Source organism: Podarcis cretensis (genome assembly GCF_951804945.1).
Source record: "Podarcis cretensis genome assembly, chromosome: 2".
Lineage (NCBI taxonomy): Eukaryota > Metazoa > Chordata > Lepidosauria > Squamata > Lacertidae > Podarcis > Podarcis cretensis.
The window spans coordinates 61014668-61033833 of NC_137171.1; the positions used below are offsets into that span (position 1 = coordinate 61014668).

The window sequence follows — 19166 nt, forward strand, 5'->3', positions numbered from 1 at the left end:
CGTTAATCCAAAAAATCCGCATCTACTTGCTATCAAAACACCTAATTATGTTTGTGGTATATTTTGAGGCACTGTTGCACTCCTCTAGGAAAGAACTTGCAAAGAAGCAGCTCTGCAAAAGGCAAAGTGTAAACATGCAATTTGCTTTTATAAAAGATAGTATATTTTACTGTGGATTTAGTGGCCAGAAAGACAGTGTATAAAAATTCAGAGGTGTGTTGTTGTTGTTGTTGTTTGGGGGGAAGGTAGTGGGAGGAAGACAGCAGCTGATGTACAAGCCCAACCTATTCAACAACAGGATAGTCATGATTCATTGTTGTTCTCTTGCAAATGCCATATCGGTTCTGGACTTTTACTTTCAGGAATCAGTATGAAGAACAAATACATAGATCACACTCACCTTCATGAGTAATGATGCCCACAGAAAACTTGCATCCACGGGGTAAACATCGGTTCAATGTAGCCCTCCATATGCTGCAGCACACTGTCCATTATATACTCCAATCTATTTATCATGGTTCTTACTGGTGCTTATCCTTCATTCTTTGAGCCCCATGGGATGATTGATCAATTCCGATTTTATTAGCTTTTTTTGAAATACTGTATGTGCTTGTGAAGAATACATCTAAATTCAGCACTGCATCCTCTAAATTTGCAGTGTTTGGTGTATTTTATATTCTCTTTGAATTATTAGATTGTCTCTGCTTGAAAGTGCATGGGTTTGGCATTATTCTTCCATTTTAGTGGCTTTAAGTTGACCTGTTATAAATCCTTGTTTTCTCAAGTTGCAATGTTTTCCCATTTGAGGACAGCTGAATAAGTTGTCTAAGTGTCTGAGAAATTAGGTTTTGGACTTATTTAATGAGAAGTGAGATAAACCATTTGTCATGAGAGCACATTATGGCAGTGAATTTCACCAAGTGCACAGCAAAACATTATTTGTAGACAATTTCCTGTTCAAAAGTGTGCTAGCCCTTCCAAGCCAGTCAGCTAAGGTAGGAAACAATGACCTGTGCTCTCATACAATCTGCAATAGGAGCACTGTATTAACAAAGGACTCTGTGATTACAACCTTAAAAAACAGTCTGTTACAAGATGCTGAAAAACATCTCTGTATGCGTCAGTGGCCAAAAGTGCTCCCTGTTGCACTTTGTAGAATGATTACAAGTGTTTGCTTCACATTCAGCCATTTTCACAGATCTGTGAAAAGGTGGATATTATTACTGCAATGTGTTGTGTGCAGTGCCACTCTTGAAGACTTCTTAGAAGCCACAGCAGGTGCGGCTTGCTCCAGTTTAGCAAGTGTTTGCTGTTAGGACCATATCCATATTACTCAATTTCTGCAAAAAGAAGAGACTCTGGCCTTCCTACCTGCTTCCGGGTGCTGTTAAAGCTGACATTCCATTAGAAAGCCCTACATGGCTTGTGTTGTAACTCTTGTAAATCCTTGCTCTTGGTGAGCTAATCTAACGGTGGGGAAAAAATGTAGCTGAAGCTTTTGCAATATAAGGGCTGAAGTTTGATTTGTACAGCCATTGTATGAATTGGTTTACCAAATTGTATATGACAGGGATTGGTGATTACCAAGTAGGGAGGTAGAGCCTACCAGTGGGTTGCAATAAGGCTTTTGTACTGGAGAACAAATGGCTCAGAGCAGCAGCTACTAGGTCAGGTGATAAGATTACTAGACCTTCAGTCCCTCACCAAAAACAATTTTGTTATTGGAACAAAAATGTTTTGATTTGTGGCTCAGGTTGGATCATAGGAAGATGCCGGTATTCCAAATTAGACCATTGGCCCATCTAGCTCTGTATGCCCACACTGACTAGCAGCAGCTCTCCAGTGTTTCAGACAGGGAGTTTTTCCCAGTCCTTCCTGGCGAAGGTAGGGGCCAAACCTGGGAATTCTTGCATGCAAATCATGTCTTCCACCACTGAGGGACACCCCCAAGAATGTACCTGTGTCCTGCTGAGAATATTATATTTCCTCTTGCACAAATTGACAAAGTTTGTTACTTGACAGGGTTATCCACAAGTGCTAGGAGTAGCAGCTGCCGGATCTGTAGAACAGAAACTAGAACATTCAGGTGGGACCTGCACTAAAACATTTCACTGAACAGCACTCCTGTTCAAGATGTCAGGAAGCCACATGCTTTTTTCCCCAGAGTACTGTACTGCATTTCCCCAACACCACTGCCCAGCAGACATTCATTATGGCCTCTTAATGCATACAGTTTTCTTTGGGCTGTTCTGGGAGCCAGCGTGGTGTAGTGGTTAAGAGCGGTAGTCACGTAATCTGGGGAACCGGGTTCGCGTCTCCGCTCCTCCACATGCAGCTGCTGGGTGACCTTGGGCCAGTCACACTTCTTTGAAGTCTCTCAGCCCCACTCACCTCACAGTTTGTTGTGGGGGAGGAAGGGAAAGAAGATTGTTAGCCACTTTGAGACTCCTGAAGGGGAGTGAAAGGCGGGATATCAAATCCAAACTCCTCCTTTGTTTCCCTTAGGCCTGCTGATACCTCCCTCTTGAGCATGGTTATACCAGGTCTGATGCTTGGAGAATGAGTTTTGCTATTATTATATATGATTTGGTCCCATGGAAGCTTGCCTTCTGATGCAAATAGCTGTCATCAGGACCATGGAAGGAGAACGGTTGAACTCTCCCTCCTCACCCAGTCCCATTTCTGTTTTCTCTCCTCCCACCTCCTGCTTCAGGCCAGCTGCTAATCAAACTTTTTAAAAGCATGCACATTAACTGCATTCACACAGTGTTGTGTCATTTCAGACTACAGAATTGTAGAACAGCAGGAGCCACAATGTTTGTGTCAAATAGTAATTCAGGGCTGCTTGTGGGACAGCAAAAGACTACCTCATCCCAGGATAGCAAAAGTACTGAATCATGCTCATAACCAATGTCCACAATCTTAGCAATGTCTCCTTGAGTTACATGTTGGCCTTTATATGGATGGGCGCACCCAGGGTGTGCTGTTTGAATAGGGAGTGGGATTCTCCACACACACACACACACACACTTCTAAGGTGAATTTAGAGCTAGCACTTGGCGATAAGCAAGCACAAGTCAAATTGTACTAAATAAAAAGTTAATTTTTCTATCATCCTCTATTTGGCTTGCAACTGAGCTGTTCTGACTGGATGTTGACTTTTAAATACCCCTCTGACCTGTTAGCACAAATTTCTTGGCATTCTCTTCTCCCTGTCATAACTTAATGTGGGCATATACCCCCTACATAGTCACCCACAAAAGAACATGTTCCAGGGATTTTCTTGCATCCTTGGGGAACCCACCGACTTTCATTAATTTTTAGAGAAGCTGCTCAGGGAACAAGCATGGGGCAGTTACTTTCAAAGAGGTTGCTGGCAGATGAGCAAATAAAAATAGCTGGGGGAGTAGAGATCAAATGAAGAACTCCATAGTCTCAGAACAAACAAAAAAAGCCCCATGGATCCAAGAGTCTATTATTGCCTTGCATTAGTGGTTAATTGACTAAAAAAAGGAAGAAAAAGATGTCCTGAAAACCATAGAAGCCATGCAGGGGAAAGGCACAGATAAGTATCTATCATACCCTCTGGGGCCAGTTATCTCCAGTCCTTAATTCCAGGTATGTGAGATCTAGCTGAGAATATGCAGTGATAAGGAAGATACCTTACAAATTTGTCCCTATTTTCCTAATCTGGATTGTTTTGTTAACGTACAACTAGCTGAACTGAAAACAAACTGAAAGTCTACTTGCCTTTCTCCTGGGTGCCAAGTAAGGCCATCTATTTTCCATTTTGTTCCCTTAATCCTCTCCACGTTTAAAAATCTCAAATCCAAGAGAGATTTTATCTTGCACCCCTTTTTTAAAAAAAATGTGGAGAGCCCAACCAAGTTAGTTTTGAGTTAGTACAGTCATGTACCTACCTCTGAGCTCCAACTTCTTACTGGGCCTCTGGATGCATCAGAATACAATTCAAGAATCTGGAGAAGAGAAAGCAGCTACAGGCGCTTTTCACATAAAGTTCTTCACAGGTGCTAGTACTGGTGGAAATATGACTGGCAACATCATGTCTGACACCACCAGCAGGCAAATGATGATGATCCAGGAAACAGTAAAGGGCCACCATGAAAAAATTCCCTTGGACTTTTTCTATTGTTGAATGGCTTTAACAGATCTGCCAAAAGGTAAATCTTTGCCACTAGGAGGCTCTGCAAGAATAGCTTCTTAGGAAACATATGGTAATTCTTTACCAAACAACTAAGATCTGAGGGCGGAGAGGAGAACTATCCTCCCTGAGTTACATACTATTGTTTTTGTATTAATTCCATTTTGGTATATGGTTATTTTTCCGCCCCACCCCCTTGTCACTGGATGTCTTCCAACAGCGGTTAATTTCCTCTGAATGGGAACAAACATTCTGCGGTGTTTCTAGTGACAGATTTTGACTTATAGCACTCTAAGTCTATGATGTGTAGTTTTCCTACCTAGAAACATAGTGTTGGAAGGGGCCACTAGGGTCATCTAGTCCAACCCCTGCAATGCAGGAATCTTTTGCCCAATGTGGGGCTCAAACCCATGACCCTGAGGTTAAAAATCTCATGCTCTACCGACTGATCTATCAAAATTGCCAGTGCTTAGCTCTCAAATATCACGAGCCTTCTCATGGGATTAGCAGTACAAGTAATGACATGTTTTCAGCAGGCATCTCTATTGTATGCTATGTCTTCTTCAAAGGCAAAATATTCAGGAGCCTTTTTAAAAAGCTGGATCTGTTCTTAAGGTAAAGGTAAAGGTACCCCTGCCCGTACGGGCCAGTCTTGACAGACTCTGGGGTTGTGCGCCCATCTCACTTAAGAGGCAAGGGGCCAGCGCTGTCCGGAGACACTTCCGGGTCACGTGGCCAGCGTGACATCGCTGCTCTGGCGAGCCAGAGCCGCACACGGAAACGCCGTTTACCTTCCCGCTGGTAAGCGGTCCCTATTTATCTACTTGCACCCGGAGGTGCTTTCGAACTGCTAGGTTGGCAGGCGCTGGGACTGAGCAGCGGGAGCGCACCCCGCCGCAGGGATTCGAACCGCCGACCTTTCGATCGGCAAGTCCTAGGCGCTGAGGCTTTAACCCACAGCGCCACCTGCGTCCCTTGGATCTGTTCTTAAATGCTACCAAATACATTTATAAAAGGCTTTGTAAAAGTTGGGACCTACAAACCTCATGCATTAAATGCTTACTGGGCTTTCTACATCTCTGTGCTGTATACAGGAGACTTTTGTGACTAGCATTTAGCACGTTTTAGAAATTCATTTGAGAAAGTTAATTCTCTTCCTTCCTGTCACCTGTCATGTTGGCTCAGATGATCACATTAAGCTTTTACTTCCTTGCTCTATATATTCCTGTTCATCTGTAAAAAAAATACCGGATGAGCAAATTCTGTAAGAAAATCCTCTTACAGAATTGATTGCCATAGGATGCCTCTTAGCTGACCTCTACTGCTGATTCAGAACTTCTTCAGGGCTACATTTGATTGGGGAAAGACAAAACTCTCTTACCTTAGCAGCCTTGTTGGAATCCAAACTCAGTATAGTAAGGCCAACCACAAATAAAATGACAGTAAAATGTATAATTAAAATAGATAATTCAGTTAAAAAATGCAGCTTTTAGTTCATATTTATTCTGCATCATCAGTGACCAGAACTAATATACCACCATTACGTAAAATATGAAAAATAGCATGACAACACCAGCCAGACTTCAATTTTGTGTTTTCTCAATGCACTGGAGGCAACTACCTTGCATTTTGCGATTTAAACAAACATGCAAAGTGAAAGACATACTATCAGAGGACTAAGTTCATGTTGTGTAAAATTCTATAGCAAAACTCCCATTTGATTTTATTAGTTTTAGGTGAACCACCCATCTGTTAATGAATGCCTTTGTTCCTTCTCAGTTTTACACTCATGATATATCAAATTCATGAGATAGTAACATTTATGTTACTAAATAGCCCATGGATCTTTTGAAAGTGGGTCTTTTTAAATATCCCTTTGTTTCTAAACGTGTGTCACTAATCTTTCCAACTAATATGTGAAGTATTAAAAATCAAAATTCCTTGTAGATTCTCTCACTGTTGGTAATTAAACAAGGAGATTTTAGAAAAGTGACTTGTCTCTTTGGGTGAATTAAGGAATAGCCATGTTACTGTTGAACTACTTGTAATTCCCTAACTCAGCCTTGAGGCATCTAAAATTGAACCACAGGCAGCACTTCTATCATATTGCTTCTCCAAAAGCATCCTTATTCATTCAACTCCTGTGTCCATTCAAACCTGGAAAGGGATGTAAAGGTAATGTGCATAAAACAAAATGCAAGAACCCAAATAGAATTTTAAAGCACTGTACACCATAGATGCTCAGCATGCAGACAATCCTGTTAAAATGGCAATTCAATGAGATTTTTGAATGTGGTTTGCATAATTCATCATATCCATAGTTAGTGGAAGACTTTACAGATGGACCATGTTTATTTAACAGCACAAGACACACCCATGCATTAGAATGAATCCTGTCTTACCTCTTTACCAGGGGGTTTCAGATATTCCTTTTCCCACCCCCACCCTTCACCCAATAGAGTTTATTTCAAAATCTACCAGAAGAAATGTTAGTTGCTACAACAGATTTAATAGGCTGTCTACTTTTCAGATCTCTGGCAAAGTGCTTCATGAAGCCTTCATAATATTTTCCTAACCCTCTCTGTATTACATCTGTCCCTGTCCTGGAGACAGCATAATTGTGCAAACATCTCAGCTATTCAGGTAGTCGTCATTATTGTTTGTGTCAACAGCATGATTGGTATGTACCTTATTATAATCTTGGTGTTGGGTTGCAAAGGTCCTCCTCTCTTCATCTGGCTGAGTCTAATTCCGTCATCTTCACTAAGATCTAAAGTTACACCAAGTAAAGGTTGCCATTTACGTGGAACACTGAGGTTGCTAAAATGACTCCCTTAGGTACAGTCTATGCTATTTCTTCTTCCAAGGACACAGTCAGGACAATGCAGAGGTTTTTGCCAAAGCAAATTAGAAACTCTTGATGTACAGATATGTGGAGTTGAAGCACCAGTTTTGTTTCTCCTTACCAGTTATTATGAATATGTCGTACTGTTACATTGATGAAGCTGTTCTTGAATAATGTGAAATTATTCAAATGTGATCTTAGCTTCTTGGGTCAATTGGTAGCAGGGTGATTCAACCTTGCATCATCACATTTTTGACAAATCTGATTGTTAAAATTAACCACCAAAGTTTGCTGGTAAGCTACACCCTGTTATAACTTTGTTCCCATATGTGTACAGTACCCAATGGAGACTGAAATGCCCAGTACAAGGTTAGTTATATTACAAGTGTGCTAAAGTGTCTGTGGAATTGAGTTCTTTAGGGTGGCAAGGAAATTGGTTCATTGAGATCTCTCATTTGGGTTATCTGAGAGTGTTCCCACAGCTCAGATTCTTCTTAAACTGGAATAGATCTGAATTGTAGAGAGCCTGATGAGCTTTTACACCAATTGATGTATCCAAGTACAGTGGTACCTTGGTTTACGAACTTAATATGTTCCGGAAGTCCTTAAACCGAGGTGCACTTTCCCTAATGAGGTCTCCCGCCGCCGGTGCCCTTCCACCATTCGGATTCCGTTCTTAGACCAAGGTAAAGTTCACAAACCGGGACACTACTTTCGGTTTTGCGGAGTTCGTAAACTGAATAGTTCGTAAATAGGGCTGTTCTTAAACTGAGGTACCACTGTAAGTCCTACTCAGAGCAGACCCAATGAAATTAATGTCCCTAAGTTACATCTGTCTATCTATTTCACTGGGTCTGTTCTAAATAGGACCAACACTGGAAGCAACACCCAATTTTGATATCTTATTAAATTATTCATAAACTGCCCTCTATCCAAGGATTTCACTGTGGAGCATTTTACTGGAATTTGCACGCAGCAAAAGAGTGAAAAAAGAAAGCATGTCTTTGGAATGTTGGAACATTCTAAAATAAAGTCAAGATCCAGCTCTTCATTTCTGGTTTCAATGGGTCTTGTAATTTCTAAGGTTATTGTCATTTTAAGATCTTCACCACCATTTTCTTTTATTCAGGCTGCCGTGCTAGGGACCCTTATTTCCAGGAGGTAAAATCCACTTCCTGAAGTAGTAAATGCTATTTGAGAAGTTCAAAGAAATGACTAAAAACATCTTAAGGAAAAAGTAGCCCCAAAGTAGACTTTGAAAATTGAGCTATAAACATTTCCATTTAAACATTATCGTGTAATATCCCATATTACATGGTAATAATGTAATCCTGACATGCCTTCCTATGTAGCATGTTTCTTTATTATTATTATTAAACCCATCTTTTCTCTCTTGCATTTCTTTCTTGATTACTTTGGTTATCTTCCTATTGTTATTGTTAATCTCCAGTTTTTACTTTTAACGTCTTCTTTTCTTTAGTTTTGCTCAGCTAGGGCAGTTTCTACTTTCGAAATTATTTACTGTACTTTCTTAAAGATACTGAGACTATTCATTTCATTTCTGTTCCATACCTAGTAGTTTAGGTATTATTATTTTTATAAAGAATTGATTACTATAATAATTATAATTTCTAGTTATTTGTTTGTTATTTTTATATCCCACCTTTCTTCTAAAGAGCTCAAGGTGGTGTACACAGTTCTGTCCCTCATCATTTACTCTCCACAACAACCCTGTGAGGTAGGTTAGACTGAGAGATAGTGACTGGCTCAGTGTCATCCAGTGAGCTTCATGGCTGAGTGGAGTATTCAAGCTTTGGTCTACCAGGTCCTGGGGCAACCCAGGCAGGTGGGTTGGGAATAATAATAATAATAATAATAATAATAATACCTACACATACACACACACCCCCAGTGATATCTGTAATGACAAATCTTTACATGGCCAAGAGTGGCATCACTGCAATCAGGGAGTAGTGCAAACTCCCGGCAATACTGTGCCACATTGAACTTACCTATTTAAAGAGCTAACAACTACACGGAGCAGGAGAAAGTGAGGTCACTTCTACACCAAAACATTTAAAGCACACTTAACAGTTGTGGCTTCCCCACAAAGACTCTTGGGAACTGTAGTTTAAGGGTGCTGAGAGTTGCTGCTTTATTTATATATTATATTTGTATCCCACCTGTTAAGTTGTGGGCGAACATAGCAGACGACACAGCGATTTCTCCAGAGCAGCTCTTTACTTGCAAGCTAGACAGAGCTGAACAGCAAACAGCTCAGCCGGCCTGCTTTTATAGGCAGCCGGCTGTCAACATTGTAGCAACAACAACCCAGAGTTTCCCACCTAAAATAACTGACGTGGACCTGAGTGAAAACTATCTACAGACCTGAGTGAAAACTATCTACAGTATCCCCCTGCTGGCCCAGGGTGAAACTTCACTACATAACACCACCCTTCTTCCCAAAGGAGCCCTCAGCAGCAAACAGCAACATGTTAAAACAGTACAATTTAAAATCAAATTTAAAAACTCACACATTTAAAACAATTGCTTTGAAGCCCCTTACAGAGCTGCAGTCTCCAGTGCCCTTAACAAACTTTAGTTATTGGGATTCTTTGGGGGAAGCTGTGACTGTTTCAAGTGGTATAAGAGCGCTTTAAATGTTTGGTGTGGATGTGACCACAGGCAGAGAACTGGATCGAGAGCTGCCAAGCCTAAATTTAGGGCTCTTCCTACAATGCATGTTTGCTGCAGGATTTGCAGTACAATCAGGGGCAGCTTTTCCTGTCCCTGCAAGACACTTTGGCAGGGATGGGGGCCAAATGTTTCCTGCCAGCTGCACAAATATTACTAGCCATGGTTAAGTCTAGATATCTGTCTTGGTCCAGAATTCTTGGAGGTTGCCTGTGCTTATAAGAATAACATATGCTTAAAAAAGCTTAATCTCTAGAGGACCTTTCAAAAAGTTGAAGGGGCTGCAGCATTGTATTTTCACTTATATTTTCATCCAGTGGTGATACTGCTAGAATTGTAATAGTGCCGTCCTTTCCATGGCATGCTGTCTGCCTGACATTCAGTTTTCACCATCCCAATCTATTAAACTTGCTCATTGGTTCCCCTCAGGGCGAGGGAAGATAAAGTGAATTATGTTTAACATACAAGCCTGATTGATGTTGTTTCCTCTAGGTTTACAAGGAAATCCTGACCAAGCTCTTCTCTGTGAATGTCAGCATACTGGCTGGGCCAGAGGAATGTCACAGTAAGTGAAGAAGTTCTCCATTGTATGCATAATCACCCAATAAAAACGTATGTCCGTCTCCCAGTAAAGCTGTGCTTATTATTGTTTCTCCCCTGCCCTCAATACTTAGGACTGAGCGGAAAACCTCCAGCCTGTCACTGACCATTGGATCACCAGCCAGTGGAGAGTTTAGCAGCAGCAGCAAAGCATGTTGCAGTTATTCCACTTTAATTCAGCCGTTATCCACTGACCCTCAAAGAGTAGGTTAAACACTTCCTGTTCCCTTTGCATTAATTTTGGCAAAACGTTGAATCCTGCATTGAAATTCCAGTTTGTCTGCATTGGTTTATTTCTCTCCCCCCCCCCCCCCATTTAAAACATGTCTGGCTGGGGTTGGTGGTTTTTTTTGGCATCTATCAATGAGAGGATTAGAAGCAGTCATGTGGCTACCCTGGAGCTTAGCCATTTGTCATATTCTTCCAAAGACATTTAAGAAAGGACAGTTGGATCAAAGCAGCTACTTAGTATAGAGATGGAGAATTCAAAACATCCAGGGATTTAAATGCCTTTCAAGTTGTTGGGGGGAAAGTGTGGGGAGAGATTACATAGGTTTCTTTTTATAAGATTCTGCTAAAGTAAAAAAGCAAATATATTATCAGTGGTAGAATTTTTTGTACACTATATTGACTAGTAGGCAGTTTCAGGCAGCCCCTATGGAATTGGCTTCCTTGTAAAGAAGTTTTAGAGACATAAATATCTCTTTACAAATGTACAAGTTGTGAATGCAGACAAGCACGCAGGTACCACAAATCCTGAAAGGAGCATGGAGTCTCCCAAAAACAAACATAGCATGCCTACAGTTTGAAGCTTGTTCTTTCCAACTCCCATCCATGTCTGTGTTGTTCACAAGTTAGTATCCACCAGCCATCAAAAGCAACTGAAGGTTCTTCTAGCCATTAATGACCATTGAATAAACTCATTTAGCAAAAAGCTAAACAAAATATATTTATTGACACAGGCGCATCCATGCGTCCAAATCTACAGCAATCAGCATAATTTGCCAATGTTTCCTTCCTTATTTCAATAGTCGATAGGAAGAAATCAGTTGTAAAAATGTAAAGTATTCTGATGATTTGGTTCTTCATCTGTCAAAGGCAAGAGTTCCTGCTTATTCCAGAACCCCAAATTTCTATATTGCAGCTGAAATACTTTCCAAAGGAAAAAGGCAGATCTCCCCAACTGGTGTCCATCAGATGTTTTACTGGCTGGGGCTGATGGTAGTTGTAGTCCAAAACATTTGGAGGGTACCAAGTCAAGGAAGCATATCTAGAAGCTGTGTACCAAGGACTAGGTCTGGTTTACATGTTAACAGTCATAATATGATGGTTACCACATAATTAACTATTCCTGTTCAGCAGTTCACAGTGCAAGTTAGTTGATTTCAATAAATGATGGCAAGTGGCCAAACAATATTTTGCAGTGGCATTTTTTTAAAAAATGTAAGGTGCAGGTGTTAAGCCATTAAATACCTATGTTTCACATTGTGAACAAAATGCTACAGTCTAAAGTGGCCTCCAGATGAGTGCAATAATAGCATATCAACTGGTGCCAGGTCTACAACATTCGAAGTATTTTCTCCAGATTAGCACCCATTAGATGGCTTGAAGATTATAGCATAGGTGGTTTGGAGGATTATAACATAAAAAAATGGAAGAGAGGTATGCTACAGATCAAACAGTAACTTACAAATATTATTTGCATAGCATATTTAATGCACAAAGTGTACTGTAGCAATATCTGTTTCCTCAGTGGTTGTGTAAATTGTTAGCCTTTCCTTACACTTTTACAAATGCAAAAGTGTGACTTGCCCAAAGCCAGGTGTCGATTTCATAAATTTCAGTACTCTAGTTCTATGCCCATCAAATATCTATCTACGTTCTATGTTCTATAAATATTGTTACAACCGCTTTGTAGAATGGTCATTCTATACAACTGGCTAATGCAAGGCTTTTGGAAGAGATTTTGCTATCCCCAGGGGCTGTACTGTATGATTTGAGTCTACATTAGGTCAAGTCCTAAACCTGGGAACAGCACAGGTAGGGAGGGAGAAGAACCCCATGCTATGCAGGGTTGTATGCTGCCACAACTCCTCATTACCATGACCCTGTGAGAATCCCAGGCTGCTGACCTCTTATGATGCGACAAGCAGATGAGCCATGTGACTTGTTGGAATTAATAGCATTACACTGACATATCTAGGACACACATCTAAAACTTCAAGTGGAGATGCCTTAAAACAGTGATGGCCAAACTTACCCCTCCAGCTGTTTTGGGACTACAATTCCCATCATCCCTGACCACTGGTTCTGTTAGCTAGGGATGATGAGAGTTGTAGTCCCAAAACAGCTGGAGGGCCAAGGCATCACTGCCTTAAAACCGTAACTCGTTCATTTTCTTCCATACAACTTCCTTTTTGCTTCTTTCTAATAAGGGATTTTTTATATTTTTTATTTTTTGGTATGGAGAGCATAAATTAGGATTATCAGAAGAGAACTGTACCATAGATAACCTAGTGTGCAAACTCCAGATAAAGTTCTTAGAAGTTATTTTTTCCTTTTGTCAGTAGTGAACGATATGCAGCTTCTCTAGATATTAAATACAGTGACAGCAATATCTCTCCTTTTTTTTAACATACAGATGCAAAACCCATCAAAAAACCAGACTGGATCCACATATGAAGCTGCCCCTGTATTTATAAAGGTAAGTACCATAATCTAGACAGCAGCAGCTTGAAGCCAAAGGTGCTGTGGCAGGCGTGGAAGGCATTTTTGCTCACAGGAGGCAGGTTGCTAAATCTCTGTCCCAGGGTTTGACTGCTATACAGTATAGGAAATGGAATGCTGGGCTAGACATCCTTTGCAGGGCTTTTGTGTTAATCTGCTTCCCCTTGGAATCTACCTCCAGATGTCCCCTCTTGTTCAGTGATATCTGTTTGAAATATTCTCCATATTTCAAAAGTGAAAATCTGCAACTGCTAGAGGTTTTATTTACAATTAAGTAATATACAAATTCTTTTAAATAATACTGTTCATTTCTTCTTTATTTTGACAATCTCTATACCGTTGAATTACAAAAATCTATAAGCAGTGTACCGCCACGGGGTGAGCTCCCGTTGCTCGGTCTCAGCTCCTGCCAACCTAGCAGTTCGAAAGCACGTCAAAGTGCAAGTAGGCATTTCCGTGCGCTGCTCTGGTTCACCAGAAGCTGCTTAGTCATGCTGGCCACATGACCCGGAAACTGTACGCCGGCTCCCTTGGCCAATAAAGTGAGATGAGCGCCGCAACCCCAGAGTCTATCACGACTGGACCTAATGGTCATAGTTCCCTTTACCTTTTATAAGCAGTGTACAAGAAAATAAAAATCCAATTCCAAACTGTTGATCCCCAGTTTCTCTCTAAGCAAAGTAAGTGTGGGGAAGTCTTATGTCATGCATATTTACAGTACTTTTTAACTCCTTCAGGGTCTTCAAAACATTAGCACTACCAACGGCCAGCTAGTGGTGTTTGAATGTCGAATACGGGCATCACCCACCCTTCAAGTTCACTGGTACAGAGAGAACAATCAAATAATCGATTCTGCAGACTTTCGAATATTGAGAAAAAGTAGGTTTTCTGATTTTTTAAAAAACTTCTGTATCTACTACCCAAATTTCCAATTTCAATTCATAAAAGAAAAAAGATTATTTCTATCCATGGAATTTAACAAATGTAAACAAGCTGTAGTCTGCAAAAATGTCTCAAGTTTGTGCACAGTGTTCGGCAAATCCTATTGAAGTCAATGAGACTTAAGCAGCCAATAGTTGAATAGCACGGTAAACCTAACAATGAAATATCTACTTGCTGAGCAAAATGCAATTAAATATTACAGGCTTCTACCACGAAACATGTAGTCTGATACTACACGTTTACTCAGATCTCATTGATGTTTCAAGGAAAATACGCTATTCGATTAATATAAGTATGACTGCATTATAACCAGGTGTTTATGGGGTTGTGTGACTGCTGCTGAACTGCATCTCTCCTGTTTGTGTCCATGGTAACGTCTAGTAAAATAAATACATGACTGTCCTGTTCATAGCTGTCAACTTACAGATTTGAAAATAAGGGACCAGCAGCCTTGAAAATAAGAGACCTGCAGCCTCACCTGTTCCTGTCCTCCTGCAGTCTGGTCAAACTCATGCTGGTAGCTTCGAGAACACTGTCCAACCAACTTTCTAACCAGAGGTTCAATTGAATAGAATCTGAATCACATGCACCACAAGGCCTATGCAGCCTCAACTTAAGATGGCTCCTCGGCCTGGCTTTGCACTGCAAAGTTTGCAGCAGCACGTGCAACAAAATGGCGTCCAGCATTCAAAAAACCCCTCAGCTTGCATTAACTAGCCACACACAAGGCATGCAAGCTCCACCCCCCAGTCGTTCTTTGACTTCTTATTGGGTGAGCAACACAGCCAAGCAACACAGTTGGAGCCTCCCTCCTTCCTGGCTGGCAGGGAGGGAGGGAGAGGAGCTGCTTCCTTTGAAATTTAAGGGACATCATTTAAGGGACATTTAAGGGACATCCATCAATAAGGGACAGCAGCGGGACATGGCGCTGGAATAAGGGACTGTCCCTTCAAATAAGGGACACTTGACAGCTATGGTCCTGTTCAGCATTTCCCCATTCTCTGCAAGTACCAGCCAATGAATGGGAACAGGGATAGAGGCAGGCTGAGCCAATGCCTTTTCATGTGTTTTCTTTTGCTAAGGAGAGTTTCGATGATATTGGGAAGAGACATGTAGATTGGCAGCAGCCAGATGTCTGCATAATATCTAGTTAGCCCCTAAAAGGCTTTTATATTGGCCTTTTGGTAATGTATCTTTCAAAAGTGTGGCCCATGACCTTAGGCTGTGTACATGTGACATTTTATTCTAGAACCAATGGAGACTAAGTATTTGTTTTTTTCTACATAGTCCACACACAATCTAGATTTTTTTTGCCCTTGAAAAGCACTTCTTGAGAAACCAGTTTATTTCTGAAAATAAAAGCTCACTGCAGATTTATTCTGCATTACCTCATAGTGTGTCCATTTGAAACAAGATCAAAATAGATGCAGGTGGTCTTGAGTCTTGACAGTAGGTGTGTGTGTCCAAAGGTGCCCAACGTTGTAGGTAGCGTATAGCAAGATCGCAATCTCCATTTCAAGGGGAAGGTTTTCAAACACATATCATGTACCCTCTTTGGACAACAAGATCTGAAATCAATCTAGATTGTTTTCAATGAATCCAGGGACACTTTTCAATGTCAATGGATTTTGTATGGGGACTGATTTGTAAATCCAGGGACTGTCACCGGGAAACGGGGACGTCTGGTAACCTTAATCTAGATTAAAAGCATGTGGAGGACAAGCATGTCTAATTCCAGACTGAGAGAAACTACATTTTTGTGCTGCAAATGAATTAATGTGCCCACACATTCTTGATTTCTAGTTAATTAAGACAGAAAGAATGAAGAAAATTGCTCAAGCAAAATTATATGCAAATGTCTCCGTCTACCACAGATACATACATAAAACAACAATTAAATTATTGTGTATTCCTGTTGTTTTGGGGCCTAATGCTAGCCTAGGGCTGACAGAAAACTAATTTTCCTCTACAGCCTCATGGAAGGCCAACAGGTCTAGTAATGCTGGCAAGGAAATAAGTGCTTAGTTGTATCTTAAGGTTCACAGCTTTTGTCTTTCAGATCTTCATTTTCAGTAGGCTTCACTAAACTATTAAGATCAATAGTCTTTCCATTGATTGAAATGCAGTACAGATTGCACTCTTGGTATAATTTGATTGAAACCCAAAGTCAAAACCTAATAGTATTGACTATTGTTTAAGTGTTTGCTTAAGTGGCTTTGTCCCAAACCGTATTTGATATGCAGTATAAGCTGAGACAGGGGACGCGGGTGGCGCTGTGGGTAAAAGCCTCAGCGCCTAGGGCTTGCCGATCGAAAGGTCGGCGGTTCGAATCCCTGCGGCGGGGTGCGCTCCTGCTGCTCGGTCCCAGCGCCTGCCAACCTAGCAGTTCGAAAGCACCCCCGGGTGCAAGTAGATAAATAGGGACCACTTACTGGTGGGAAGGTAAACGGCGTTTCTGTGTGCTGCGCTGGCTCGCCAGATGCAGCTTTGTCACGCTGGCCACGTGACCCGGAAGTGTCTCCAGACAGCGCTGGCCCCCGGCCTCTTGAGTGAGATGGGCGCACAACCCCAGAGTCTGGCAAGACTGGCCCGTACGGGCAGGGGTACCTTTACCTTTACCTTTTATAAGCTGAGGCACTGGAGATCAGTACTGAATAAGAGCAGCAATCTGACCTCTACTCTGTGCTTTTCCCAGACTTCAAGCACGGTCTCTCAGTTTCAACTCTTTTCCAACAATGCATCCCTCCTCCAGCCCACCTGCTGGAGGTAAAAACAGGTGGGACTGTGCAGCCCTGGGGAAAGGAAGTGGGACAGTCATTAAAATGAGAAACAAATGGGTTGTATTGGATGACAAGAAGCACAGATTATAAACTGATAAGAAGGCTATTATGAAATGCTAAGCCTGCATGGCATTTCAAACTGCATCAGTACCAGAATCAAGCCTCATCTCGTATGTCCCTCATATTAAATGACATTCCACATACATCTTCAAGAGGCTCCACTGACAGATGTGTTTTTCATCAGTAGGACTATCAGCATAGTATATTTATTAGGCTATGTATCTTGCAACAGTATTTACTAGTGTATTTACTAGTGTATATTCAGCTTGTTGAACAGCTCTTACTGCTAGGAACTTTGTCCTGAGCATAACAATTAAGCCATTGTCTATTCTGATGTTCGCTCTCTCTGTCTGTCTCTCTCTGTGTGTGTTTCAGAGGCTTGTTCATCCCTGACCCCTGGTAAGTAACTCTAAAGGACTAGGAGGGAACTAGTTGCTGAAAACCAGGCACATCCAACAACTAGTGACCCCAGATGAGAATGTGCATCCAGTCAGTACAATGAGGCTTAGCTGAGCGCAGCAATACAGAAGTGTCCCTGCATCAGTTACAACATGCACAGAATCTGCTTTGGTGTGCAGATATTTCTTGCTGCATCTGAGAGATATTGCTCAGCAAGCTGTATGCTGTATCATCAGTAAGAAATTCTGCGGCCTTCTGTGTAAAAGTGACACAATAGCAAGCAACAAAGTGCACATAATACTCGACTTCTTATATGCCTGTGGCCCAGCTGTACTAGTAAAGAGGTGTGTTGGTGTCTAGCTCAATGCTTTGAAGTCAGTACCATTTAATTACCCATTAACATTAAATTACTTAATTACTTAATTAAATTACTTGAATTAGTTTACTCCCATGTAAGTATACCTTGAATTGCAATGGTATTTGTACACAGAAACTAATAATTTGTGTCATCCCTTCACAGCCGTTTTCATGAAGGCAAACCACGTTCTACATTCACCAGCCTGCATTTGTACGGTGGCCTCCTGAGTCCATTCTCAAAGGTTGAATGGGGTTAACGTTTGCAGAGGCTTACATTTAGATTAAACACACGTATTCTTGCTGTTTTAAAGGCTCTGCAGTTGCCATTTTATTAGACCTTGGCTATTCATTTTATTTTGTCATAATTGAATTTGTTTAAAATCATGAATTATTTTTTGCGAACTGCCTTAGGAAAGTAGTCTTACTTAATATTGTGAACAAAGTGACAACAGAATCTGCTTCAAATTTATAAGAATAACAATGCCTTAACTGCCAGAATAAACCATGAACTTTTTACCTGCCTTTTTACCCGAGAAGCACTTTCTTTCCAGCAATAAAATCTCAGTTCTATGGAAAATTAGGTCAATTCCCACTGGTAGTATGGGAGAAATGGTAATATGGCAATGTTTAAAAATTCATTTTTAAGTGTCTCATTCAGCTATTTCCTCCTTCCAGAGGAAGTTTGCACCTTAGTGATTACAGAAGCATTTCCTGAAGATTCTGGAATATTTAAATGCATTGCAGAAAATGAGTTTGGTGCAGTAGCCTCCAGTGCACACCTTTTTGTTTCCCAAGGTAATTGCAGATTCTTCTCCCTCTCAGTTTTGGTGGGAGGGTAGGATGCTGTTTCTTCTCTGGAAGGATGACTTCTATTTCCCACTCATGCAAAACAGCGTTATTTAAGCCTAGAATAGCTTGTTGCCAGCTGTGCAGCACAGCAAAATGATCAGGCTATATATACACAACCTGAAAGCTAAAAATGATTGTTTTTAAATATATCTAGTGAAGCTTTAGACACACAACTTGCCTGGTCTAAAAACACTTTCTGAAAACCGAGTGCCTGGAGCATGGGTAGGCAAACTAAGGCCTGGGGGCCGGAACCAGCCCAATTGCCTTCTAAGTCCAGCCCACGGACGGTCTGGGACTCAGCGTGTTTTTACATGAGTAAAATGTGTGCTTTTATTTAAAATGCATCTCTGGATTATATGTGGGGTATAGGAATTTGTTCTTTTCCCCCCCTTGAAAATATAGTCTGGCCCCCCACAAGGTCTGAGGGACAGTGGACTGGCCCCGTGCTGAAAAAGTTTGCTGACCCCTGGCTTAGAGAATTAACGGAGGGCGTGTTAAGCAGTTAACATAAAAGCTAAGCAAGCCTTGCATTGCTCAGTACTGATAGCCTTGGACTTCCATGCAAGTTGTTCTGAGTTTTCCAAAGAATAATATGTATACTTTGCTTTAATTAAGTAAATCTAAATCAAGGCATATCAATGGAGATTTGTTTGGTGCAATTCAAAGACAGTACAAGACGCTTTTGTGTTTCTTTACAGTCCCTAACGTTCACTTTTTTTATTTCTTCAAAAGCCTGCTCTTATTATTGGTT

General features: G+C 41.1%; 1 protein-coding gene and 1 long non-coding RNA gene across 21 annotated transcripts in view; one reads left to right on the forward strand and one right to left on the reverse strand.

Moving 5' to 3' along the window:
- The window catches only part of MYOT (myotilin), a 53655-nt gene that overhangs the window by 10526 nt on the left and 23963 nt on the right, over positions 1–19166 (forward strand). For 13 of the 18 annotated variants that reach the window (XM_079967584.1, XM_079967566.1, XM_079967582.1 and 10 more), the window contains 6 exons: positions 10194–10266; positions 10376–10505; positions 12943–13005; positions 13766–13907; positions 17186–17209; positions 18242–18361. In XM_079967584.1, coding sequence (XP_079823710.1) covers positions 10194–10266; positions 10376–10505; positions 12943–13005; positions 13766–13907; positions 17186–17209; positions 18242–18361 — 552 coding nt within the window. Of the gene's footprint in view, positions 1–6798; positions 6806–8160; positions 8169–10193; positions 10267–10375; positions 10506–12942; positions 13006–13765; positions 13908–17185; positions 17210–18241; positions 18362–19166 lie in introns of those variants that run through there. The other 5 variants (XM_079967573.1, XM_079967571.1, XM_079967572.1 and 2 more) reach the window with 3 other exon arrangements.
- On the reverse strand, positions 136–6805 carry LOC307211203. Of its 3 annotated transcripts, none has more exons than XR_013836341.1 (3): positions 5544–6805; positions 3921–4037; positions 136–2059 (listed from the first exon to the last, which is right to left on the reverse strand). It is a non-coding gene; the product is annotated as an uncharacterized lncRNA (long non-coding RNA). The 3 variants fall into 3 exon arrangements; XR_013836342.1 differs by lacking the exon at positions 3921–4037 and having other exon boundaries at positions 136–1200; positions 1959–2059; positions 5331–6805; XR_013836343.1 differs by lacking the exon at positions 3921–4037 and having other exon boundaries at positions 1628–1684; positions 1854–2059; positions 5331–6805.